Source organism: Danio rerio, chromosome 8, assembly GCF_052040795.2.
Source record: "Danio rerio strain M-AB ecotype USA chromosome 8, GRCz13ab, whole genome shotgun sequence".
NCBI classification, from domain to species: Eukaryota; Metazoa; Chordata; class Actinopteri; order Cypriniformes; family Danionidae; genus Danio; species Danio rerio.
In genome coordinates this window covers 59,772,501-59,799,307 of record NC_141028.1, presented here as the reverse complement: position 1 = coordinate 59,799,307, position 26,807 = coordinate 59,772,501, and the positions used below count along the sequence as shown (strand labels likewise).

At 34.6% G+C, this 26,807-nt stretch overlaps 2 protein-coding genes and 2 long non-coding RNA genes across 42 annotated transcripts in view; 1 reads left to right on the top strand and 3 right to left on the bottom strand.

The window, feature by feature from the left end:
- dbnlb (drebrin-like b) overlaps nucleotides 1–3,342 on the bottom strand; it is a 37,252-nt gene extending 33,910 nt beyond the window's left edge. For 38 of the 39 annotated variants that reach the window (XR_015497096.1, XR_015497093.1, XR_015497092.1 and 35 more), the window contains exon 1: nucleotides 3,162–3,342. Coding sequence is in view for 6 of the 39 variants with exons in the window: in XM_087263370.1 (XP_087119496.1) it covers nucleotides 3,162–3,244 (83 nt within the window). In the remaining 33 variants the exon portion in view is untranslated. 39 annotated transcript variants of the gene reach the window in all.
- Nucleotides 3,343–7,413: 4,071 nt separating this feature from the next.
- Nucleotides 7,414–11,434, bottom strand: LOC147835837 (uncharacterized). The gene is made up of 2 exons (XR_015498597.1): nucleotides 10,977–11,434; nucleotides 7,414–10,456 (listed from the first exon to the last, which is right to left on the bottom strand). It is a non-coding gene; the product is annotated as an uncharacterized LOC147835837 (long non-coding RNA).
- Nucleotides 11,435–13,525: 2,091 nt separating this feature from the next.
- On the top strand, nucleotides 13,526–17,289 carry LOC141375943 (uncharacterized). The gene is made up of 2 exons (XR_015498596.1): nucleotides 13,526–16,225; nucleotides 16,580–17,289. It is a non-coding gene; the product is annotated as an uncharacterized LOC141375943 (long non-coding RNA).
- A 2,854-nt stretch (nucleotides 17,290–20,143) lies between these two features.
- ube2d4 (ubiquitin conjugating enzyme E2 D4) overlaps nucleotides 20,144–26,807 on the bottom strand; it is a 14,780-nt gene continuing 8,116 nt past the window's right edge. Inside the window, exons 4-7 of the mRNA NM_001089453.2 lie at nucleotides 25,346–25,423; nucleotides 25,137–25,242; nucleotides 23,416–23,509; nucleotides 20,144–21,242 (exon numbers count right to left, since the gene is read on the bottom strand). Of these exons, the coding sequence (NP_001082922.1) occupies nucleotides 21,197–21,242; nucleotides 23,416–23,509; nucleotides 25,137–25,242; nucleotides 25,346–25,423 (324 nt within the window). The 3' untranslated portion in view covers nucleotides 20,144–21,196. The remainder of the gene's footprint in view (nucleotides 21,243–23,415; nucleotides 23,510–25,136; nucleotides 25,243–25,345; nucleotides 25,424–26,807) is intronic.

Here is a 26,807-nt window from a genome sequence, read left to right as displayed (position 1 = left end):
TAGATTTCAAAGATATACAAATAAGTCAAATATACATGCATCATATATTTCAAAGTTTATCAAAAAGAGTTATATGAATATGATGACATATAGCTTGTATTTATGAGGTTCAAAGAAACATTTCTGTGTTTTGATGAATAGGCTAGTTTATGATAATACTTTACATTTAAGTACAGCAGTTTTCTTTTTACTTTTTAAGAACAGTGCTATTTTTTATTAACTTTTAGAAGCACATTTTAATTTTAATGTCGACATTTATTTATTTATTTTAACCCGTATGCACAGTACAGTGTTAATGTTTAAACTATTTATGTTTAAAGTGGCTGACAATAATAAATATTTATAATAAGAAGAATTAATCTGCCACGTTTTTGAACTGCGCAGAGCTGTAGCTGCTTAGTTAGGCCCTTTACGCTACGGTATTTCAATACCGGTCATTATGGTTGTACTTGGAGAAACTATTTTTTTCTGAGGTGGTACTTAATGAAAAAAGTTTGAGAACCCCTGGCCAATAACAATCATGGTTACTACAACCTAAAGTTGGCTTAAAAAAAAGTTTTTCGTACAGATTGTATTAATGCTAATGAGCATTTATGAGATGACGAACACAAATTAGGTGTTAGATTAGCAGCTATATGCTATAAATGAGGATGTTAGCGAGTGAAGAGACACAAACAGAACAACTTCAGCTCCGTTCATTAAAAGTCAGTCCCTAACGAAATTACCATGTTTTTTAATAGTTAAAATTGTAGTAACCAAGTTTTTTTTGGCACAATGACTTCCATTTGTGTTGAGTTACTATCCTAAAACTATGGTTGGTGTTGCAAAACCATATAAATTGGGGTTACCATAATAGTCCAGGATAATCTCAAACTAACTACGGTTTTTCCAATGAAATAGTTTTCTGTAAGGGTTGTATTGATGCTAATGAGCATTTATGAGATGATTAATAAATAATAAGGCGTTTGATTAGCAGCTAGCATGCTATAAATGAGGATGTCAGTGAGTGAACAGGCACAAACGAAACAACTTCACCTCAGTTCATCAAAGGTCAGCCCCATACAAAATTAACCATGTCTTTTTATTAGTAAAAATGAAGTAAACAAGTTTTTTTTTTGGCACACTGACTTCCATTTGTGTTGAGTTACTTATCCTAAAACTATAGTTGGTGTTGCAAAACCATATAAATTGGGGTTATCATAATAGTCCAGGGTAATCTCAAACTAACTATGGTTTTTCCAATGAAATAGTTTTACCATGGTAACTCTAGCACCAAATTGAAGCCATTGTGTTAATAACAATCATGATAACTGCAGTTTTACTATAAAAAAATCTGTTAATTTCTGTAAGGGTTGTATTGATGCTAATGAGCATTTATGAGATGATTAACAAATAATAAGGCGTTTGATTAGCGGCTAGCATGCTATAAATGAGGATGTCAGTGAGTGAACAGACACAAACGAAACAACTTCACCTCAGTTCATTACAGGTAAATCCCTTATGAAATTAACCATGTTTTAATAGTAAAAATGTAGTAACCAAGTTGGCACACTGACTTCAGTTACTATGGTAAAACTATGGTCGATGTTGGAAAACCATATAATTTGGGGTTATCATAGTCCATGGTAATCTCAAATTAACTGTGGTTTTTCAAGTCAAATAGTTTCACCATGGTAACTGTAGTACCAAATAGTCATTGTATTAATAACAATCATGATTACTATAATTTTACTATTTTAAAAATCTGTTAATTTCTGTATTTATGCTAATGAGCATTTATGAGAAGATAAACAAATAATAAGGCGTTTGATTAGCGGCTAGCATGCTATAAATGAGGATGTCAGTGAGTGAACAGACACAAACGAAACAACTTCACCTCAGTTCATCAAAGGTCAGCCCCATACAAAATTAACCATGTCTTTTTATTAGTAAAAATAAAGTAAACAAGTTTTTTTTTGGCACACTGACTTCCATTTGTGTTGAGTTACTTATCCTAAAACTATAGTTGGTGTTGCAAAACCATATAAATTGGGGTTATCATAATAGTCCAGGGTAATCTCAAACTAACTATGGTTTTTCCAATGAAATAGTTTTACCATGGTAACTCTAGCACCAAATTGAAGCCATTGTGTTAATAACAATCATGATAACTGCAGTTTTACTATAAAAAAACTGTTAATTTCTGTAAGGGTTGTATTGATGCTAATGAGCATTTATGAGATGATTAACAAATAATAAGGCGTTTGATTAGCGGCTAGCATGCTATAAATGAGGATGTCAGTGAGTGAACAGACACAAACGAAACAACTTCACCTCAGTTCATCAAAGGTTAATCCCTTATGAAATTAACCATGCTTTAATAGTAAAAATGTAGTAACCAAGTTGGCTCACTGACTTCAGTTACTATGGTAAAACTATGGTCGATGTTGGAAAACCATATAATTTGGGGTTACCATAGTCCATGGTAATCTCAAATTAACTACGGTTTTTCAAATCAAATAGTTTCACCATGGTAACTGTAGTACCAAATAGTCATTGTATTAATAACAATCATGATTAATATAATTTCACTATTTTAAAAATCTGTTAATTTCTGTATTTATGCTAATGAGCATTTATGAGAAGATTAATAAATAATAAGGCGTTTGATTAGCGGCTAGCATGCTATAAATGAGGATGTCAGTGAGTGAACAGACACAAACGAAACAACTTCACCTCAGTTCACTAAATGTCAGCCCCATACAAAATTAACCATGTCTGTTAAATAGTAAAAATGAAGTAAACAAGTTTTTTTTTTGGCATACTGTCTTCCATTTGTGTTGAGTTACTATGGTAAAACTATTATTGGTGTTGCAAAACACCACTTACGGGTTACCATAGACCATGGTGATCTCAAAATAACTATGGCTTTTCAAAATCAAATAGTTTACCATGGTAACGTTAACTGTAACACCAAATTGAAGCCATTGTGTTAACAACAATCATGTTTACTATAATTTTACTGTTTTAAAAATCTGATAATTTCTGTAAGGGTTATATTGACGCTACTGAGCATCTATGAGATGATAAACACAAATAATAAGCGTTTGATTAGCGGCTAGCATGCTATAAATGAGGATGTCAGTGAGTGAACAGGCACAAACCCTGGAGTTTCCACTCACCAGTTCGTCTCCGACTTCTCGCCCACCACCTCATTATAGGCCGCGGTGAGCGCAGGCCCGTTTTTACTCAGATTCACCGCCATGATGGAGGAATGTGCGGGGTTTCGGAGGTCCGACAACGGGGAAAGATGCAGTGAACTCCGGCGGCAGATCAGGATCTCTCCCTTGGCTCTACGCACACAGGAAGCATCACGTAGCACTCACTCCTCCCTGTCAGCCACATACGAAGCCTACTATGGTGAAGGTGGAGCTCATGAATATTAATCACGCAAAGCGAGGTTTTGCCGAATTCGCGTTTCTGATTCGCTAAAGCGCTGACGCTCGGGATGTTTGCGGGTGCCAGCTGGCGAATGATGACTTATCTTATAAATATTAATTACTTCTCAATGTTTTTTTGTATTATTGGTTTAATAACGATTCGCACAGAGTATAAAATAATTACAGAAGATCAGTTATTACACTTATAGCTATATTATTAACAAAATAATTTAAATAAAAGTCGTACACAAACCATATGAAAATTCTGAAGGTTACCGTAAAATGGTAACACACGATTGACAATGAGCTTTTTAATAAAATTTATTTTAATAATTTAATTGTGATTTGTATCATGACAAACATAAAATGGCAATAATAGAAAAAAATATTACAATAAGACAGAGACAAAGATTTACCAAATAAAATATATATTTATTATATTATTCTAATGCATAAAGGTACTTTCTATTTACACTTATGAATAAAGAATAATTATATATATATATATATATATTTATATATATATATATATATATATATATATATATATATATATATATATATATATATATATATATATATATATGGCCACTATATTTGGTACACCTGTACAACAGCTTGTTAACGCAAATTTCTTATCAGCCAATCACATGACAGCAACTCAATGCATTTAGGCATGTAGACATGGTCAAGATGATTTGCTGCAGTTTAAAGTGAGCATCAGAATAAGGAAGAAAGGGGATTTAAATGACTTTGGCATGGTTGTTGGTGCCAGACGGGCTGCTCTGAGTATTTCAGAAACTGCTGATCCACTGGGATTTTCATGCACAACCATCTCTAGGGTTTACATAGAATGCTCCAACAAAGAGGAAATATCCAGCGAGCGGCAGTTCTGTGGGGCAAATGCCTTGTTGATGGTCAGAGGAGAATGGCCAGACTGGTTCCAGCTGATATAAAGGCAACAGTAACTCAAATAAGCACTCGTTGCAACCGAGCTCTGCAGAAGAGCATCTCTGAACACACAACACGTCCAACCTTGAGGCGGATGGGCTACAGCAGCAGAAGAGCACACCGGGTGCCGCTCCTGTCAGCTAAGAACAGGAAACTGAGGCTACAATTCACACAGACTCACCAAAACTGGACAATAGAAGATTGGAGAAACGTTGCTGCTCTGATGAGTCTCCATTTCTGCTGACACATTCGGATGCTCGGGTCAGAATTTGGCATCAGCAACATGAAAGCATGGATCCATCCTGCCTTGTATCAGCGGTTCAGGCTGGTGGTGGTGGTGTAATGGTGTGGGGGAGATTTTCTTTGGGTCCATTAGTACCAATTGAGCATCAACGCCACAGCCTACCTGAGTATTGCTGCTGACCATGTCCATCCCTTTATGAGCACAGTGTCTCCATCTTCTGATGGCTACTTCCAGCAGGATAACACACCATGTCATAAAGCTCAGTCATCTCAGACTGGTTTCTTCTTCAAATCTGCAGCTACCGTGTAATGCTATCATGTCAATATGGATCAAAATCTAGGAATATTTCCTATATATATTTATAATTTATCCTTATCATTGAATAACACCAGAATAATATTGTATAAATACAGCCATAAAATTAATGTAGGCCTACAATACTTTCATTTTCTCTTCTTCCTTATTACAAAAACACACACCAATCAGTGTGTTTACAAAACTTTACAGTTACCTGTGTTACAGAATACTCTAGAACGATTGCGCTCTCATTTTATTTGTGATCCTAAAACGGTTGGGGATCTTAAAAGTTGCTTTCCTACTGACACCATGAAGTTGTGATCTCCACAAACCAGTGGCTAAAGACTTTTGATGAGCCTTCGTCGTAGTAGAGTTTAAACATTTTAAATCAAAACTATCCGGCAGCGCCATCTGCTGGACAGACATGAAAGCTGCACGTGGATCTGCTTACTACTACAGTTCAAGAAATAACATTAAATAAACTAATATGCAAATTAGACTACTTGAACAACAAGGGGGCGCTTTTAAAAACAAGTCATGTATGTGGGAACATCCTAAATTGACAGTATATAAACGATTTATCATCAGGTCAAAAATACAAGCAACATTATTACGGGTTTTTTTTATGATTTAATGTAATGTAAATTAAATATTTAACTGAACATAATATTTTCCATTTGAGTCAGCTTTGCATCACAGTGATAAATTATGTTTTCTAGATAATTAATAAAATATTTGAGGTACTTTCATGTGTCATTGTTGACAAGTGATTAATTCAGAATAAAAGTTCAGACTAAATATATTTGTGCAAATAGTGTATATAAACAGATCCGTGAATATATTGTATAAACTAATATGTAAATAATTTTTTTGATATATTTGTTTAGTATATTTTTGTATTTTATGTTTAGTATTTTTCAAATATACAAAAATATACACAGTTCACATGTATATATTATGTAAACGCAAACATTTATCTAGGATGTGATTTTTCTCGATTAATCATTTACATATATTACATAATCATTTACCACAAAATTACATAGATAGAGTTAATATATATAAATATAGAGTTAATATATATATATAAATATAGAGTTAATATATATATATAAATATAGTTAATATATATATATATATAAATATAGAGTTAATATATATATATATAAATATAGAGTTAATATATATATATATAAATATAGAGTTAATATATATATATATAAATATAAATATAGAGTTAATATATATATATATAAATATAGAGTTAATATATATATATATATATAAATATAGAGTTAATATATATATATATATATATATAAATATAGAGTTAATATATATATATAAATATAGAGTTAATATATATATATATATATAAATATAGAGTTAATATATATATATATATATAAATATAAATATAGAGTTAATATATATATATATATAAATATAGAATTAATATATATATATATATATATATATATATATATATATATATATATATATATATATATATATATATATATATATATATAGAGTTAATATATATATGGGGGCGGCAGCATCATGTTGTGGGGCTGTTTTGCTGCAGGAGGGACTGGTCCACTTCATAGCATAGATGGCATCATGAAGAAAGAACATCATGGAGAAATACTGAAGCAACATCTCAACACATCAGCCAGGACATTAAAACTTGGCCACAAATGGGTCTTCCAAACAGACCATGACCTTAAGCATACTGCCGAATTAGTTCAAATGTGCTTTAAGGACAACAGAGTGAATGTTTTGGAGTGGCCATCACAAAGCCCTGATGTCAATCCTATAGAAAATTTGAGGAGTTGAAAAAGCTTGTGTGAGCCAACAAATCTGACTCAGTTACACCAATTCTGTCAGGAGGAATAGGCCAAAATTCCTGCAAACTATTGCGAGAAGCTTGTGGAAGGAGACCCGAAACATTTGACCAAAGTTATACAGTTTAAAAGCAAAGCTAAAAAATACCAAGGAAATAAGTGTAAAGTTTTGATTGTCTAGAAATTAATACAGAAAAGTCTCATTATTCTGGCATTTAGCAAATGTAAATTATTCAGGTAATCCTAACGGACCTAAAATAGTAAACGTTTCGTGATTTAATAGCAGACATTTAAACATTTTTTTAGAGTATTTGTAAACTTTTGCTTACAACTGTATTTATATATGTATATGTATGTGTGTGTGTGTGTATATATATATATAGTCTAAGCAGAGTCAGACCTGCCTGTCCTAATGAAATCATTAATAATCAAGACATGATCAAGTTTTATTGTGCTCAAATAAGCATCATCTAGAGGCCTTTGCCTTTTATATAAGCCACTTCTGATACCAAATCATCAACTAGAAGTCAAGATATTATTTGCTGTTCGTAGAACTTGCATAGACGACAAGACTTTTGTCAGGGAGTAAAGTCAATGACAGTGTCAGAGTGCAAATATATGAGTGTTGCAACCACAATAAATCCAAGAGGCTGAATTAAACAAAAGGAGCTTTATTGACTAAAGTTGGAGGTTGGTCTGATTTAAATGAGGAGAGCCGGCGGATGACGGGGTTTTCTAGCTCATTATGGCTCTGTGTACACATACAGTACCAGTCAACAGGAAAACACAAAGTAAACAGTACAGTACAGTTGCTTATACATTGATGGTTAAGGCTAAGGTTTTATTGAGGGGAGGCGAGAGAATGGAAAAAGATCCCTGATATTTTGCAAAATAGCTGCGGAAAAACAAAGGGTTTGGAGTGCAAAGCATTGCGTTTCTGCCTTTACATGATCCGAGAAAGAGTTGAGCTGATGGCTGGAAGACCACAAATAAATAGCTAATAAATAAATAACTTAATAGATGCACAACTAGTGAGCCACGTTCAGTCATGAACGCGTTGCAGACACAAAGAGCCGGTTTTCCAATCAAAGTCAGGAGAAGTTGGCGAGAAATTTACATTCGATTCAATTTAAAAGTGAACAAAAAGGAAGAAAATGGTTCATTTATGTACCATCGGGTCATTCAAAACACACTTTGCTGCGAGGAACACAAAAGCAGACGCTGAGTAGAATGTTCAAGCTGCACTTTTCCATTCAATAATGGGTTATTATTTAGTTATGTACCACCAGGTCATTCAAAACACACTTTGCTGCGAGGAACACAAAAGCAGACGTTGAGTAGAATGTTCAAGCTGCACTTTTCCATTCAATAACCGGTGATTTTTCATTTAGGTACCATTGGGTCATTGAAAACACACCTTTGTTGCGAGGAACACAAAAGCAGACATTGAGTAGAATGTTCAAGCTGCACTTTTCCAACAGTTTTACTCAAATTTTACTAAACTTTTTATTAAATGTTTGTATTTACTCGATAACAATGTACTAAACCTGAAAAGTTTCAGACTTCACTTTTCCATTCAGAAACGGGTTATTATTTATTTATGTACCATCATGTCATTTAAAACCCACTTTGTTGTTATGAACACAAAAGCAGATGTTGAGTAGAATGTTCAAGCTGCACCTTTCCAACAGTTTTACTAAAATTTTAATAAACTTTGATGGATTTTTATTAAATGTTTGTGTTTACTCGATAATAATGTACTAAAAACAGAAAAGTTTCAGGCTGCACCTTTCCTTTCAATAACGGATAAAAATATAAAGTTAAAGTCTCTATGGATAATTTTGTTTGTTGGTGAAACTTGATTAGCTTCTTAAAGTTAAAGTTACAGTGAAATAAACACATTTAAAGATGTTTTGAAGAAAGCTGAAAATGGGTAACCATTGACTTCAATAGTAGAAAACAAATACTATGGAAGTAAATGGTTACCAATTTTCAACATTCTTTTAAATATCTTTTTTTGTGTTATTCCTTTATGAGCTTCTTTTTTCTGTTGAACACAAAAAAAGATGTTTTGAAGAATGCTGAAAACGGGTAAACACTGACTTCCATAGTAGAAATAATCAAATATTATGGAAGTCAATGGTTACCGGTTTTCAACATTCTCCAAAATATCTTTTTTGTGTTATTCCTTTATGAGTTTCTTTTATCTGTGGAACACAAAAGAAGATGTTTTGAAGAATGCTGAAATCCAGTAACCATTGGCTTCCATAGTAGAAATAATTAAATAATATGGAAGTCAATGGTTACCGTTTTTAATATTCTTCCAAAAAAATTTTTTTTGTGTTATTCCTTTGAGTTTATTTATTCTGTTGAACACAAAAGAAGATGTTTTGAAAAATGCTGAAAACTGGTAACCATTGACTTCCATAGAATAAATAATTAAATACTATGGAAGTCAATGGTTTTTAACATTCTGCAAATGATCTTTTTTGTGTTATTTAGAAAAAAAAAAAAAAAAACTTAAACAGTTCTGTGACAAGTAAAGAGTTCACCATTATTTTAATAAACCATAATAAATAATAATAAACCATTACTGAAGGTGAACTGTCCCTTAAAAGCTTGAACACTGATTCACGTCTACCTTTACTGTGTGAAAAACAGCAGCTTAAACAAAACCCAAACAAACTCAAACTTCCTGTTTCAATTGGCTGCAGGATGAAAACATGAGAGCGAGTAAAGAAATTCACATTTCAGGGTGAACTATCCCTTAAAAAAAAAAGAAAGAAAAACATACCCAGAGCTAAACTGGATCAGCTGTGCAGCAAGTGTTTATCAGTGAATGGTTATCAATTTCATAAGGTTCCTTTTACAGCATTGATAGTATAATTTAATTTTAAAAAATATCAGTTTAATAGTCTTAAGCCTTCATTTAGTTGTTCGAGCGTAAAATGAGATGAAAAAAACGTTAAAACAGAAGTGCCATCAGAAGCAGCAGAGAGCGCTGAAACTCCATTTAAAATACTGCAGTAAAATAATTGGCCATGTTTTAAAGACATGGTGCAGAACAATGTGATTTAATGCGATGCTTCTTGTACATTCTAAGACCCGACTTATATATATCAAACGAGCAATGAAGATCACAGATTTTTATAGAAACTAAATCCTAAATGCTGAGATTTTATAATGGCACGACAGTTCACCGGAGCAGCTTTAGCCAGCTTACTGAAAATGAAAGATTCCCATACATATACCCCATTCTCTTGTGCTGCGTCCTAATTCGCATATATTATCCATCCTAAATAGTATTTGAAAATAGTATTAGTATATCCCAACTGGGTTAAACTGTAAACTGTTAAACATAAACTGTAGTATGTTTAAAAAAGTATGATAATACGTTCCTGGATGGTCGACTATTTCTGCTGGAAATTTGAAGTGTAGAACTGTCAATACTCTAACCACTATTATTACCCACAATACATTGTGGGTTGGACGTGAATTTGATTAGAACTACAAGCTTGTGAGAAAAAACTACAAACATGGCGAACATACAAGACCAACTGTCCAGTAGAGAGGCTTCGGTAAAGTTGTTTACTGTTGTCGACTAATTCCGATAGAAATCTGAAGTGTTGAATCGTCCGTACTCTATACACTAATATTACCCACAATACATTGAATGTTGGACATGAATTCGATTAAAACTACAAAGTCGTGAGAAAAAACTACAAACATGGCCAAAAATCAAGTTGTTTACTGTTGTCTACTAATTCCGAAAGAAATCTGAAGTGTTGAATCGTTTGTACTTTATACACTAATATTACCCACAATACATTGCGTGTTGGACGTGAATTCGATTAAAACTACAAACTCGTGAGAAAAAACTACAAACATGGCCAAAAATCAAGTAGAGAGGCTTCGGTAAAGTTGTTTACTGTTGTCGACTAATTCCGATAAAATGCTGAAGTGTTGAATCGTCCGTTGCTAATATTATCCATAATATATTGCATGTTGGACGTGAATTTGATTAGAACTACAAACTCATGGAAAAAACTACAAACATGGCGAACATACAAGACCAACTGTCCAGTAGAGAGGCTTCGGTAAAGTTGTTTACAGTTGTCGAATAATTCCGATAGAAATTTGAAGTGTTGAATCGTCTGAATTCTAACTGCTAATATTACCCACAATACATTGCATGTTGGACATGAATTCGATTAGAACTACAAACTCGTGAGAAAAAACTACAAACATGGCCAAAAATCAAGTAGAGAGGCTTTGGTAAAGTTGTTTACTGTTGTCGACTAATTCCGATAAAATGCTGAAGTGTTGAATCGTCCGTCGCTAATATTATCCACAATACATTGCATGTTGGACGTGAATTTAATTAGAACTACAAACTCATGGAGAAAACTACAAACATGGCAGACACTCAAGACCAACTGTCCAGTAGAGAGGCTTCGGTAAAGTTGTTTACAGTTGTCGAATAATTCCGATAGAAATTTGAAGTGTTGAATCGTCTGAATTCTAACTGCTAATATTACCCACAATACATTGCATGTTGGACATGAATTCGATTAGAACTACAAACTCGTGAGAAAAAACTACAAACATGGCCAATATTCAAGTAGAGAGGCTTTGGTAAAGTTGTTTACTGTTGTCTACTAATTCCGAAAGAGATCTTAAGTGTTGAATCGTTTGTACTTTATACAATAATATTACCCACAATACATTGCGTGTTGGACGTGAATTCGATTAAAACTACAAACTCGTGAGAAAAAACTACAAACATGGCCAAAAATCAAGTAGAGAGGCTTCGGAAAAGTTGTTTACTGTTGTCTACTAATTCCGAAAGAAATCTTAAGTGTTGAATCGTCCGTACTCTATACACTAATATTACCCACAATACATTGCATGTTGGACATGAATTCGATTAAAACTACAAACTTGTGAGAAAAAACTACAAACATGGCCAAAAATCAAGTAGAGAGGCTTTGGTAAAGTTGTTTACTGTTGTCTACTAATTCCGAAAGAAATCTGAAGTGTTGAATCGTTTGTACTTTATACACTAATATTACCCACAATACATTGCGTGTTAGACGTGAATTCGATTAGAACTACAAACTCGTGAGAAAAAACTACAAACATGGCCAAAAATCAAGTAGAGAGGCTTCGGAAAAGTTGTTTACTGTTGTCTACTAATTCCGAAAGAAATCTTAAGTGTTGAATCGTCCGTACTCTATACACTAATATTACCCACAATACATTGCATGTTGGACATGAATTCGATTAAAACTACAAACTTGTGAGAAAAAACTACAAACATGGCCAAAAATCAAGTAGAGAGGCTTTGGTAAAGTTGTTTACTGTTGTCGACTAATTCCGATAAAATGCTGAAGTGTTGAATCATCCGTCGCTAATATTATCCACAATACATTGCATGTTGGACGTGAATTTGATTAGAACTACAAACTCATGGAAAAAACTACAAACATGGCAGACACTCAAGACCAACTGTCCAGTAGAGAGGCTTCGGTAAAGTTGTTTACAGTTGTCGAATAATTCCGATAGAAATTTGAAGTGTTGAATCGTCTGAATTCTAACTGCTAATATTACCCACAATACATTGCATGTTGGACATGAATTCGATTAGAACTACAAACTCGTGAGAAAAAACTACAAACATGGCCAATATTCAAGTAGAGAGGCTTTGGTAAAGTTGTTTACTGTTGTCTACTAATTCCGAAAGAAATCTGAAGTGTTGAATCGTTTGTACTTTATACACTAATATTACCCACAATACATTGCGTGTTAGACGTGAATTCGATTAGAACTACAAACTCGTGAGAAAAAACTACAAACATGGCCAAAAATCAAGTAGAGAGGCTTCGGAAAAGTTGTTTACTGTTGTCTACTAATTCCGAAAGAAATCTTAAGTGTTGAATCGTCCGTACTTTATACACTTAAATTACCCACAATACATTGCATGTTGTACATGGATTCGATTAGAACTACAAACTCGTGAGAAAAAACTACAAACATGGCAGACACTCAAAACCAACTGTCCAGAAGAGAAGCTTCGGTAAAGTTGTTTACTGTTGTTTACTAATTCCGATAGAAGTCTTAAGTGTTAAATCGTCCGTATTCTAACGGTTAATATTACCCATAATACATTGCATGTTGGACGTGAATTCGATTAGAACTACAAACTCATGGGAAAAAACTACAAACATGGCCAAAAATCAAGTAAAGAAGCTTCGGTAAAGTTCTTTAAATGACTATTAATTATTATCAAGCCTACTGTAACATATTTAAATCACATTTTTTGTGTTATGGTTCATTTTTAACAACAATGTGAAGTTATTTAAAGACGTGTTTGGAGATTAACTTAATGATAATTATCCCGAGGAGATTTCTCTGCATTAAAGACTCGTGAATAGCAGATTAACACACCGCTGGATCTCCAATAATGTAAGAAAATAAAATATGTCAGAAATGTGGATGATGTGTCGAGATGATTGACAGGTCTTGTAACTAAGCAACATAACGGTATGCTAATGAGGAAGTAGTATCAGTAGTATGCACTCAAAAGCATCTACCTTTTACTTCACCAAAAGATACAAACATTTAGAACGTAAAATAAGTATGCGAATTGGGACGCAGCACTGTGGTAATTACGCAATACGTAACTCAGTGTAACCATGGCGATATTAAGCCCTTTTCAGGGAGCGTCGAGCAACGGTTTGTGAAAAGCAGCACCGGGAGCTGAAGGTGAGACGTTCACATTTTTATTTCCTCCATCCTCGAACTTTCAGAAAGTGAAGGAATACTTTCGTTGTAAACATCGTGATCCTCCGCCTCCATTGTAGGCCGTTAAAAAGTGAATTTACACAGCAAGAGTCCAGCAGTGGAGCCGGCCACACAACAAACGTAACGTTTCTATCTAGTCTGTCGAATGTTAGTAATATTAGTGACTACAGGATTCTCTACAGGTTATTATTAAGGGTTACACAGCTTTCGTAGAAGAGATAAATGCTAGACAGCTGAAAAATATTGCATTCATACGCTATGACCAACCCGTTCAGCCTGCACATCTGAAAGGGGCATAATCACATTTGGCAGAAATGGTGGCGCTTTTTTTTTCTCCACACAATCCAATGTTTTTTTTTTTTTGTTTTTTTTGCTCCCTCGCTTTTTCCGCAAGCAAATTGGGTGATTTTCTTTTAAAAGACAAGTATAAAAATCTGCCTTGATTCCTAAAGCAACTTTACAATACTCATCAAAACAAATACACATCTGCCATTTCATGCACATGCGGCTGAGGTGAAGAAAAGTGGGCGGCCGTTCGCATGGGATGCGTTCTCGCCATACGAATTCACATTAAATCATTTACGCAACATGCTTAAAGCGTTAGCTCATCCATAAATGGAAGCTTACAGGTAGTTTACTGACCCTCCAGCCATTGAAGATGTAGGCAATGTTCAAAAACGCAATGGAAATAGCTATTTTTGTGTACTTCGTTGTCATGCAAATGTAATCTGAGAGCTTTTTTGCATACGTCATCAAGCAGATGGGAAATACTAAGAGCTGTTTGACCTATTATCCTTTTATAATGGGTTTAAACACAGTTGTGTGATAAAAGTGTGTGAATATAAATTCTGAATTAATAAATTCTGTTTTTATGAGAAGACTTGACTAAAACAGTCTGCAGAAACACTTTTATTGACATTCTCCCTTTGAACGTGTCATCAGAGGGGGAAAGCCCCGCCCACTAGTGACCATCTCTCCCTCATTAGCATAGAGAGCCCTGAGTGAGAAGCAGCCGCCTGCTGTTACAGTCTTAAATCTGCCACTAAGCTGATGCACTGTAGCTCCGCCCTCTTTTGAAAAGAGCACAATCTCATTTGCATTTAAAGCGACAGTCACCAAAACGCCACAGTTAGGATTAAATCCTAGAAGGGTCAGTTTCAGAGAGTTATACAACATTATTTGTGTGGTATTTTGAGCTGAAACTTCACATTTACACTCTAGGGACGTCAGAGATTTGTTATACATGCGCCCGTTTCTGATTATAATTTAAGATTGTGTCGTTTTTGTTGTTGTGTGTCATTGTTTCTTGCTTTCATTCTTAGACTGTGTTTTTGGTTGGTTTTTGTTGTGTTATCACTGCTTTTTACTTTCATTCGTTTGTTTTTTTTTTGTTTCTAAGATTGTGTTTTGTTGTTGTGTTATCATCATTGTTTTTCTTTCTTTCCAAGATCGTTGTTATTTTCTTTCATGTTTTTTTCTTTCTAAGATAGTTTTTTTTTCTTTTCTTTCTGAGATTGTTTTTTGTTGTGTGTTTCATTGCTATTTTGTTCTTTCTGAGATTGTGCTTTCGGTGTTGTGTGTTACAGTTTTTGGTTTCATTATTCAAATGTTATTTTTAAGTATATTACATTATTTTGTGTTTTTGTTGTGTGTTTTCTTTTTAAGAATTTTTGTTGTGCTTTATCATTTTTTCTCTTTCTGATATTGTTGTTATTGTTTTTTTGTTCTAATATTCATGTTGTTATAGTTGATTTTTTCTTTCTAATGTTGCTGTTTTGTGTGTTATTGTTTTTTCTTTCATTGCTTTTTCTCTCTAATATTCATGTTGTTATAGTTGTTGATGTTTTTCTTTCTAATGTTGTTGTTGTGTGTTATTGTTTTTTCTCTAATATTCATGTTGTTATAGTTGTTGTGTTATAATTTTTCTCTCTAATATTCATGTTGTTATAGTTGATTTTTTCTTTCTAATGTTGTTGTTGTGTGTTATTGTTTTTTCTCTAATATTCATGTTGTTATAGTTGTTGTGTTATAATTTTTCTCTCTAATATTCATGTTGTTATAGTTGATTTTTTCTTTCTAATGTTGTTGTTGTGTGTTATTGTTTTTTCTCTAATATTCATGTTGTTATAGTTGTTGTGTTATAATTTTTCTCTCTAATATTCATGTTGTTATAGTTGATTTTTTCTTTCTAATGTTGTTGTTGTGTGTTATTGTTTTTTCTTTCATTGTTTTTTCTCTCTAATATTCATGTTGTTATAGTTGTTGTGTTATAATTTTTTTCTAATATTCAGGTTGTTGTTACAGTTGATTTATTTTTTTTCTCTTTAATATTCATGTTGTTATAGTTGTTGTGTTCTAATTTTTTTCTAACATTCAGGTTGTTGTTATAGTTTATTTATTTTTTATTTCTCTCTAATATTCATGTTATTATAGTTGTTGTGTTATAATTTTTTCTTTCTAATATTCATGTTGTTATAGTTGTTGTGTTATAATTTTTTCTTTCTAATATTCATGTTGTTATAGTTGTTGTGTTATAATTTTTTATTTCTAATATTCATGTTGTTATAGTTGTTGTGTTATAATTTTTTCTTTCTAATATTCATGTTGTTATAGTTGTTGTGTTATAATTTTTTCTTTCTAATATTCATGTTGTTATAGTTGTTGTGTTATAATTTTTTATTTCTAATATTCATGTTGTTATAGTTGTTGTGTTATAATTTTTTCTTTCTAATATTCATGTTGTTATAGTTGTTGTGTTATAATTTTTTATTTCTAATATTCATGTTGTTATAGTTGTTGTGTTATAATTTTTTCTTTCTAATATTCATGTTGTTATAGTTGTTGTGTTATAATTTTTTATTTCTAATATTCATGTTGTTATAGTTGTTGTGTTATAATTTTTCTCTCTAATATTCATGTTGTTATAGTTGTTGTGTTATAATTTTTTATTTCTAATATTTATGTTGTTATAGTTGTTGTGTTATAATTTTTTCTTTCCAATATTCATGTTGTTATAGTTGTGTTATATTTTTTCTCTCTAATATTCATGTTGTTGTTATAGTTGATTTATTTTTTTTTCTTTCTAATATTCATGTTGTTGTTATAGTTGATTTATTTTTTTTTCTTTCTAATATTCATGTTGTTGTTATAGTTGATTTATTTTTTTCTTTCTAATATTTTTGTGTTGTTGTTGTGTTAGTGTTTTTTCTTTTTAATAGTATTTTTGTTGTTGCTGTCTGTTATTCTTTAGTCTTTCATAGTTTTTCCCCCATCTTCTTTCATGATGACGTATGAGCAAAAACAAAGCATAAACAATGTTCAGTTTTTTTGCGCAGAGCGTTTGTTTGGCTACATTAGACCTCAGTGCGTCTTCAGGAGCGAAGAGATCGATTCGGACTTGTCTTAAATGTGTTTATTTTGAATTCTTAAAAACCTTTCACCATTCACTGCCATTATCAAAATCGCCAAAGACCACAAATTAAGCTAAAAATCTTCTAATGTAGATTAAAAAAAAGTCACCTACATCTTCAACGGCTTGAGTTAAAGTAAACTAACAAGAGGTCTACATTTCTGGGTGAACTACCCCTTTAACTTGATGCTTCTGGCCGGTCTGTTGTTTAAGATTTGATGCCGATGCATTCATATAAATTGCATTAAATGATAAACAATACTGCTTTCAAACAAGACGTTTGCAGAGCGAAATCACACAAATGAAAACAAGAACACATCCTGTGCGATTGGCCACCGTAACTCTGAATATGACATTCTAGAATAAATAAACAATATGTCAAAAGGAGATATGTTTATAACAAAAAACGTTTCATAAATAATAATAACAATAACACCGTGACATAATGAGACACAATGCAATTAAAGTCTTCCATTATTAGCAGTGCAAAAGAGGGTGAAAGTACTCCCAAAAAAATAAAATGATTTAACATTTCCCCATTGCTCGTCATTTATCGCTGTTTTACGTTTATTTACAGCTTCGCATTGCTTTATTGGATCTTGACATTGAAAAGTGACATCTAATAATATTACTAATTTCAAAGCAATGTATTTTAGCAGAAATAATAGATTAATAATTATTAATTAATTAATTAATACGCGAGACCTCCAGTAAAGAAACCTCTTCAGGTCAATAAAAAAAGAAGCAACAAAAAGCGGTAAACATGAAATCTTTGCTTATGAAATCAACTTATGACGAGTATGTTAATATATACAAATAACCCAACATCAAATATGAGTTCACAAATAAGCCGAATATATAACCATTGCGAATGAAACCGGAAATCTCGCACATTATATGCATAATTCACCCTAATAATTAATAAGTAAAGTTAATTTACTTACCCTCGGGCCATTCAATATGTAGGTGATTATTGTTTGGTTTTAAGTATAACATTAGAGAAGATATTTAGAGGAAAGTGTGGTATCTATAACGGAGGTCGATTTGCGCAATCACTTTGAGATTAAAAACTAAATATATGCATGCAAATCATAATTAAATCACACTGTAAATCACATGCTGTCCTACATGTTGTCCTGACACAAACCGATTAAGTTAACTTAATCGTTCTTACAAATTTAAGTGGACTGAACATAAAAATTTTATTTCATTGGCCATTGTGTATGAGTGTGTGTGAATGAGTGTGTATGGATGTTTCCTGAAATGAGTTGCAGCTATGTAAAACATGTAGTGGAATAGTTGGTGGTTCATTCCGCTGTGGCAACCCCTGATAAATATAGGAACTAAGCCGAAGGAAAATAAATTAATGAACGAATATTTGGAAATTCAAAGCTCAATATACATGTGTGCATCATCATGGCGCAGTGGCTAGCACAATCGCCTCACAGCAAGAAGGCCGCTGGTTCGAGCCCAGGCTGGGTCAGTTGGCATTTGCCAACTTTCAGTTTGCATTTTCTCCCTGTGTTGGTGTGGGTTTCCTCCGGGTGCTCGGGTTTTCCCCACAGTCCAAACACATGCGCTATTGGGGAATTAAATTAGCTAAATTGGCCGTAGTGTATGGATGTTTCCCAGTGATGGGTTGCAGCTGGAAGGACATCCGCAGCGTAAGGTTCATTCCGCTGAGGCGACCCCAGACAAATAAATGGACTAAGCTGAAAAGAAAATTAATTAACGAATGAATATACATGCTCAGAAGCATTAGCTGTGGAATAAAGCTAAAAAATCCTGTCCTACACACTGTCCCGACATAAACCGATTAAGTAACTTAATCGTTTTTACAAATTTAAGAGGATTGAACATGAAAAACGTGATTAAATTGGCCATAGTGTATGATTGTGCGTGTGAATGAGTGTGTATGGATGTTTCACAGTACTGGGTTGCAGCTGGAGGGGCATCCACATATGCTGAAATAGTCGACAGTTCATTCTGCTGTGGCGACTCCTGATAACTAAAGTGACTAAGCCAAAAGAAAATGAATGATTATTCGGAAATGCAAAGCTTATATACATGCTCAGAAGAATAAGCCGTGGATTGAAGCTAATAATATTGTAAATAATGTTTTCGGTTTGTTACACAGAACGATTGTTTGACTTCATAAGAGCAAATCAGGAGCCACGAGGATTGCTTATGTTTACCTTGTATGCTTCTTTTTTAATCTCAAAGTGATGGCACCTACTAACTTTCATTATACAGATACCAGAGGACGATGTTTTCAGACCGAAAATCTTCACCGAAAGAAGTCACCTACATCTCGGATGGCCTGTGGGTGAGCAATTTAACAGGAGATTTCGATTTATTGGTGAACTATCCCTTTAAGATTACAAACAGCTTTGAAAATGATTTTACAAGTTACCTGGATTGAAAAGATTTGACATTTTTTAAGTTTTACCATCCACTCAGCCGATTTCCAGGTCTGGTGGGAGACGTTTTAGCTTAGCTTAGCATAGATCATTGAATCAGATTAGACCATTAGCATCTCACTCAAAAAACAAAACAAAAATAATAGTAAGAGTTGTGTTATTTTTCCTATGTAAAGTTTGACTCTTTTGTAGTGCACTAAGACAGGTAATTAAAAGCTGCTAGGCTGATGTGGCTAGGAATTAAACTCTCATTCTGGCGTAATAATCAACGAACTTTGCTGCAGTAGCATGACTACAGAAGCACATTAATATTAAGCAGCACATAAAAATAACCTTTTCCCAGTACTGCGTAAAACATATGCTGGGATAGTTGGGTTCATTCTGCTGTGGTGCCCTCTGTTAAATAAGAGACTAAGCTGAAGGAAAGTGATTGAATGAATGGAAATAATCCCCAGCTAGGTGTCTAGTTAACAGCGCTGCGTAATATACATCTTTTTAAGAGAGATGCTAATGGTCTAATCTGATTCAATGATTTATGCTAAGCTAAGCTAAAAGTGCTTCTGCCAGACCCAGAGATTGGCTGAATAAATTAAACAAATGGTAAAACACAACTGTTTAACTGTGAGGGTGAAAAAAGGTGGATAAAAGGGATTTGATTACAACTTGCTGGAACTGCACTGAGTCTTGTTATGACACGGTGTTACCCGTCTATCTTTTTATTACAGCACAAATATGTAGACTATTTTTATGAATTTTTTTTTCTTCATTTTTTTTCCAAAATAAAAATCACACCTGCTCATTAGAGACACAACCGTTTCCCAAATCACATTCGTAGTGTTTTATGGAATAACACTGAAACGGCGGGAGCATTGGAAGGCAATACACTGCAAAAATAAATAAATAAATGTTTTCTTACTTAGTTTTTGTCCCATTTTAGTCCAAATATCTACAAATTCCTAAAGCAAGAAGCCTTTCAAGACTAGCAAAAAATACTGTTTTTTTTTAAGACACAAGTCGTCCAAATTAAGTAAGTTATTTATTAAAACAAGCTAAATAATTGGGTGAATTAAACAATTAATTATAAAAAATGCAATAATAAACTTAATAATAAAATAAACTTATTTTAATCTGATAGCAATACTATTTTACTCACTCCAACGGCACATTATTATGCTTGTTTTAAGGAAAACTTCCCTTAATTTTGACACAAAACATAATTTTTAACTAGTCTAGAAAATGCTTCTCTAAGAATTCTTACATATTTGGACTTGAAACAAGCCTAAAACCTCAAGAACGATTAGTTTTTGCAGTGTACATTCTGTCTAACAGCCAAAAATACATCCGTTTTTTTTACATTTACATTCGTAAACTGTTTGAAAAGTCAACATTTTCCTTAAAATCCGCACCGCCAGCTTTCCAACAGCCCACCGTTTCCTCATTCAGCATACCACAGCACAGTGATGACGAGAGTAACACTGAGAAAAAATCCACAATGACAGTAATAATAGAGCTAACTACAAGTCTAAGTTCCTGGGTTTTGTGGCACCCCGAGGTTTGTCCGGTTTGACAGTTTTCCTGGAGTTTTGTTTGTGTGTTTTTTTTTTTATTCCAGGTTGATTCGCGGTGAGAACAACGGCACATGACGGAGGACTGAGACTCTCACCTCCTCATTCTGCTTCTGGCCAAAGGGTCTGTTGTTTTAGTTTCAATCCACTCAACATTCACTCATGTTTACTCCTCTTGTTCAAAGTAAAAACACGTTTCGCTGTCCGTTTGATTCTGGAGCGGTTCATGCAGGCACTCTCTCACATGGCGTACTTTTGCGTCCATTCTCTCGCTAGTCTGTTGTACCTGCCAGAAAAGAATGGGTAATGTTGGTTACTTTACAACTGTGGTTCATCCAATGAGATATCAATTACATTTTTAACCCAAGTGTTGGGTTTGCCTATATTTGACCCAATTCGGGTCTTTGCACTGACTTAACATGTAAATCGCTCAAGCTCGACGCTTCATCCATGTCTCATACAGTGCATCTGAAAAGTATTCATAGCGCTTCACTTTTTGCTCAATACTTTGTTGATGCACTTTTGGCAGCGATTACAGCCTCAAGTCTTTTTGTATATGATACCACAAGCTTGGCACACCTGTCCTTGGGAATCCCATTCCTCTTTGCAGTTCCTCTCAAGCTCTATCAGGTTGGATGGGAAGTGACGGTGTACAGCCATTTTCAGATCTCTCCTGTGATGCTCAATAGGATTTAGGTCTGGGCTCTGGCTGTGCCACTCAAGGAAATTCATAGAGTTGTTGTGAAGCCACTGCATTGATATTTTGGCGGTGTGCTTTGGGTCATTGTCCTGCTGGAAGATGAACCCCAGTCATGTCGCCCCAGTCTGAGGTCAAGAGCACTCTTGTGCAGGTCTTCATTCAGGATGTCTCTGTACATTGCTGCATTCATCTTTCCCTCTATCCTGACTAGTCTTCCAGTTCCTGCTGCTGAAACACATCCCCACAGCATGATACTGCCACCACCATGCTTCACTGTAGGGATGCTGTTAGCCTGGTGATAAGCGCTGCCTGCTTTTCTCCAAACGTAACGCCTGGCGTTCACTCCAAAGAGTTCAAGTTTAGTGTCATCAGAGCAGAGAGTTTAGTTTCTTATGATCTGAGAGTCCTTCAGATGCCAAATATAAGGCAGGGAGTGTCTTCCATCTGGCCACTCTACCACACAGGCCTGATTGGTGGATTGCTGCACAGATGGTTGTCCTTCTGTAAGGTTCTCCTCTCTCCACAGAAGAACACTGGAGCTCAGACAGAGTGACCATCGGGTTATTGATCACCTCCCTGACTAAGACCCTTCTCTCCCGATCACTCAGCTTAGATGGCCGGCCAGCTCAAGGAAGAGTCCTGGTTGTTTAAACATCTTCCACTTATGGATGATGGAGGCCGCTGTGCTCACTGGAACTTTCAGAGCTGCAGAAATGTTTAACCTTCCCCAGCCTTGTGCATCAAGACAATCCTGTCTCGGAGGTCTACACACAATTCCTTTGTCTTCATGCTTGGTTTGTGCTTATATTGTGCTTGGTTTGTGCTTGGGAGCTTATATAGACAGGTGTAGCCTTTTCAAATCATGTCCAATCAGCTGAATTGACCACAGGTGAACACCAATGAAGCTGAAACATCTCAAGAATGATCAGTGGAGACAGAATGTACCTGAGCTCAGTTTAGAGCTTCACGGTAAAGTCTGTGAATACTGATGTACATGTGATTCTTCAGCTTTTTTATTTTTAATAAATTTGCAACAGTTTCAAAAACTCTTTGTTCACATTGTCATTATGGGGGATTGTGTGTAGAATGTTGAGGAAATACATGAATTTAATCCATTTTGGAATTAGGCTGTAACATAAACAAATGTGAAAAAGTGAAGCGCGATCAATACTTTGGACTAGATACACTGTAGGTGCAAACATTGACAAATTTATAACAGTCATTTATCCAACTAAATTGTAATTACATTTTTCACCCAATTGTTGGGTTTGTCCATATTTGACACCATCTAATCCAACCATGTAAATACACCATGTAAATACAATCCAGAATATGCTTATGATTCTCTAATGTGCCAATATTGGATATTTTACAACTTACTGTCATTCATCCAATGATATTTTAATGACATTTAACCGAACTATTGGGCTTGTCCATATTTGACCCAAAGTTGAGCTAATACAACCCAAATATTGGCTATTTTACATATTTTAGTGGTTCATCTAATGTGATTTTAAAGTTGAAAAGATGCCGGTGTATCATTAGTTGTGGTGTTGTCAACACATTTGTTACATAATGCTGTTTTTACACTAAAACCAGACGTATCATGTGTCATAATCATGACATCCATTAAGTTTACAGAAACAGACATTCCTTTACTGTACTACTCTCACATTCACTACATTTTCCAAACGGGCGTTCAGTCCACAAACATATGATATTAAAGCATATGATACGAATGATCAAAAGGGTCACTCACTTTTCTCTGTCTGCTTTATATGTGTGTGCGATCTCGGGTACCAGCGGGTCATCTGGGTTCGGGTCACATAACAGGGAGCAGATGGACAACAAGACTAAAATATGAAGGGAGCGCATTAAAAACAATATAATACCACAACGTCCTGCTCGTGTGCTCTGCTGGAATGAGGAGTGTTTGGTTGGCATGTTAAACACACACACACATACACACACACAGATTGCTGCAGAGTGAACCAAACTAGGTCAATGCTAGAACAAAGAGTAAATCACTGCACAGGTTCTGATATCAGCCATAAATGTTGAGCTTTTACTGTACTCGAAACTGTGTCTGTCCTACAAGTGCTCAAGCCACAGAATAACATGATCAAATTATAAATTCATTTAGTTATATTCTTTTATTACTTAACTTATAACACTGAGTTTCGTGAACATGGCAACATGTAGAACATACTGACATTATATTTGATTATTTATTACTTTATTTAATTTCTTAAATTATCACATTGGTTTTCCTGAACAAGAGAACATATTTAGGCCTTATTGATCTCATTTTACATCAAAAATGCTATTTTATTATAAAAATTTATTAATAATTAGCCAAGAGTGTCGTCTGATGTTAAAAACTAGCCTAGAGCACCATCTGCTGTATACAACTAGCCAAGAGTGCCATCTGCTGTTAAAAACGATCGTAGAACAGCACAATCTGCTGATAAAAGCTAGCCTGGAGCACTGTCTGCTGTTTAAAATTGGCCTAGAGCACCATCTGCTGTTAAAAACTAGCCTAGAGCGCCATCTGCTGTTTAAAATGAGCCCAGAGCACCATCTGTTGTTTAAAAACCAGCCTAGAGTGCCATCTGCTATTTAAAACTAGCCTAGAGCAACATCTGCTGTTTAAAAACTAGCCTAGAGCGCCATCTGCAGTCAGAAATTAGCATAGAGCATCATCTGTTGTTTAAAACTATCCTACAGCGCCATTTGCTGTTAGAAATTAGCCTAGAGCACCATCTGTTGTTTAAAACTAGCCTAGGGCACCATCTGCTGTTAAAACTAGCCTAGAGCACCATCTGCTGTTTAAAAACTATCCTAGAGCGCCATCCGCTATTTAAAACCATCCTAGAGTGCCAAATTGGCCTAGAGCATCATCTGTTGTTTAAAACTATCCTAAAGCACCGTCTGCTGTTAGAAACTAGCCTAGAGCGCCATCTGCTGTTTAAAACTATCCTAGAGCACCGTCTGCTGTTAAAAACTAGCCTAGAGCGCCATCTGCTGTTTAAAACTAGCCTAGAGCGCCATCTGCTGTTAAAACTAGCCTAGAGCACAATATGCTGATAAATTCATGCCTAGAGCACCATCTACTGTTAAAAACTAGCCTGGAGTGCCATCTGCTATTTAAAACTAGCCTAGAGCAGCATCTGCTGTTTAAAAACTAGCCTAGAGCAACATCTACTGTTTAAAAACTAGCCTAGAGTGCCATCTGCTGTCAGAAATTAGCATAGAGCATCATCTGTTGTTTAAAACTATCCTAGAGCACCATCTGCTGTTAAAAACTCACCTAGAGTGCCATCTGCTGTTTAAAACTCGCCTAGAGCGCCATCTACTGTTAAAAACTCACCTAGAGCGTCATCTGCTGTTAAAAAGTAGCCTAGAGCACCATCTGCTGTCAAAAACTTTTAAAATGTTCTTTTTAAATCACGTGTTTAAGAAACGTTGTCCGAAACCTACCTTTGGATACCGTGAGCGCAGGTGACCACTGAGACCGCAGGATGTCCAGACAAATGCTGCCGTTACTGTTAATGTTAGGGTGGTAGATTTTTGTTGTGAACGCGACCTGTAGGTCAAAGCAGAGAGTACTGAGCATTGGAAACCATCACATACATGCCTGTATTAGACTGATGGCCTCAAAACGCAATGAACATCACAGATGGACTGACCTTTGGTGGTTTAAATGGGTAGTCTGTTGGGAAGTGAATCGTGAGGAAGAAAACTCCTCCTTGATATGGACTATCATTCTGAAAACCAATGACATGGTTTTTAATTGTTTATATACAAACAACGGAGACAAATGCAGCTTATAAAAGTTATCCATTCAAGTTATATTTGACTTCCATTTGACTTTCTTGTGTGTTTTATAAACTCTAAATGTATTGCTTTCCTAGTACTTGTCTTTATTTACATGTCTAAAACATAAAATAAGCATTGGGTGGTTAAAAACGCTGCATAATTGTGATAATATGACACGTCTTGCTCTGGCTCAGCACCAGCCAACGCACCAAAGCTCAGTTTGAATTTTTCATGTCATGCTGCTTTTGTTTATTTAGTGTGAAATGCTCCCACACATTGGATGACTAGGATTGCGCAGATTTCTCTGCCTTCGTCATTCATCTTTCCTCTAACTTTACCTGCGCTCGTTTTTTTTACTCTGTCCTATCTGAGGCACTGAATTCTGCTGGTATCAGTGCGGGAGAGAGGCAGAGAGCGCGGTCACTCCGCTCCACGCTCAACAAAAGTTTTTTTTAATAATCAGACGTCTCCACCCCGCGCAACACAACAAATCAATTATAAAATTCGATGCCAACACTTTTGTGATAAATTTTAATCGATTCGTTGTTGCAGCTCTAAATATTTTGGCTTTTGTTGTTATTCAATTGGATCTTCAAATGTACTTTCTTTACAAGAAAGGCTAGAAAATTGTGATGCTCCACATCAGGGGTGTCCAAATTCGGTCCTGGAGGGCCGCTGTCCTGCACAGTTTAGCTCCAACTTCCTTTAACACACCTGCTGGGAGGTTTCTAATATACCTAGAAAGAGCTTGATTAGTCAATAAAAGAGTCTAACTGGGGTTGGAACTAAAATATGCAGGACACTAGCCCTCCAGGACCAAGTTTGGACATACCTGCTCTACATTGTTATTATTATTGTTATTATTATTATCATTATTATTATTATTATCATTGAGGACAGTTGAATGTGCTGACAAGTTTGTTATTTGCCTAATAAATAAAAGTTTGCTATTTAAAACTTTAACAGAGTCCTACATTTTTTGTTTTGAAAATAAGTATTTTTTTCTTATTTCTTTATTAAAAAATTTGGGGAAAAAAAATAGTGCATCAAAAAGTGGTTATGATGACTAATTCAGCTAAAAATATTGCTTAAAATGTCAATTAAAATATTTAAATCTCACAATTAAATAGAAAATGAGGCATATAACTGCAAAAAGGTCCACTTTTTGAGAAAAAAAGAACCACCCTATTTACCAGGCAGGCTTTGGGCCTGAGGAAGATATAATGAAGAATGCTGGAGAAAACAAAAACAAACAAACAGCCACTAACTTCCATAGTATTTTTCATGGATGTCAGTGGATGCCTTTTCCCAACATTCTTCAGAATATCTTGT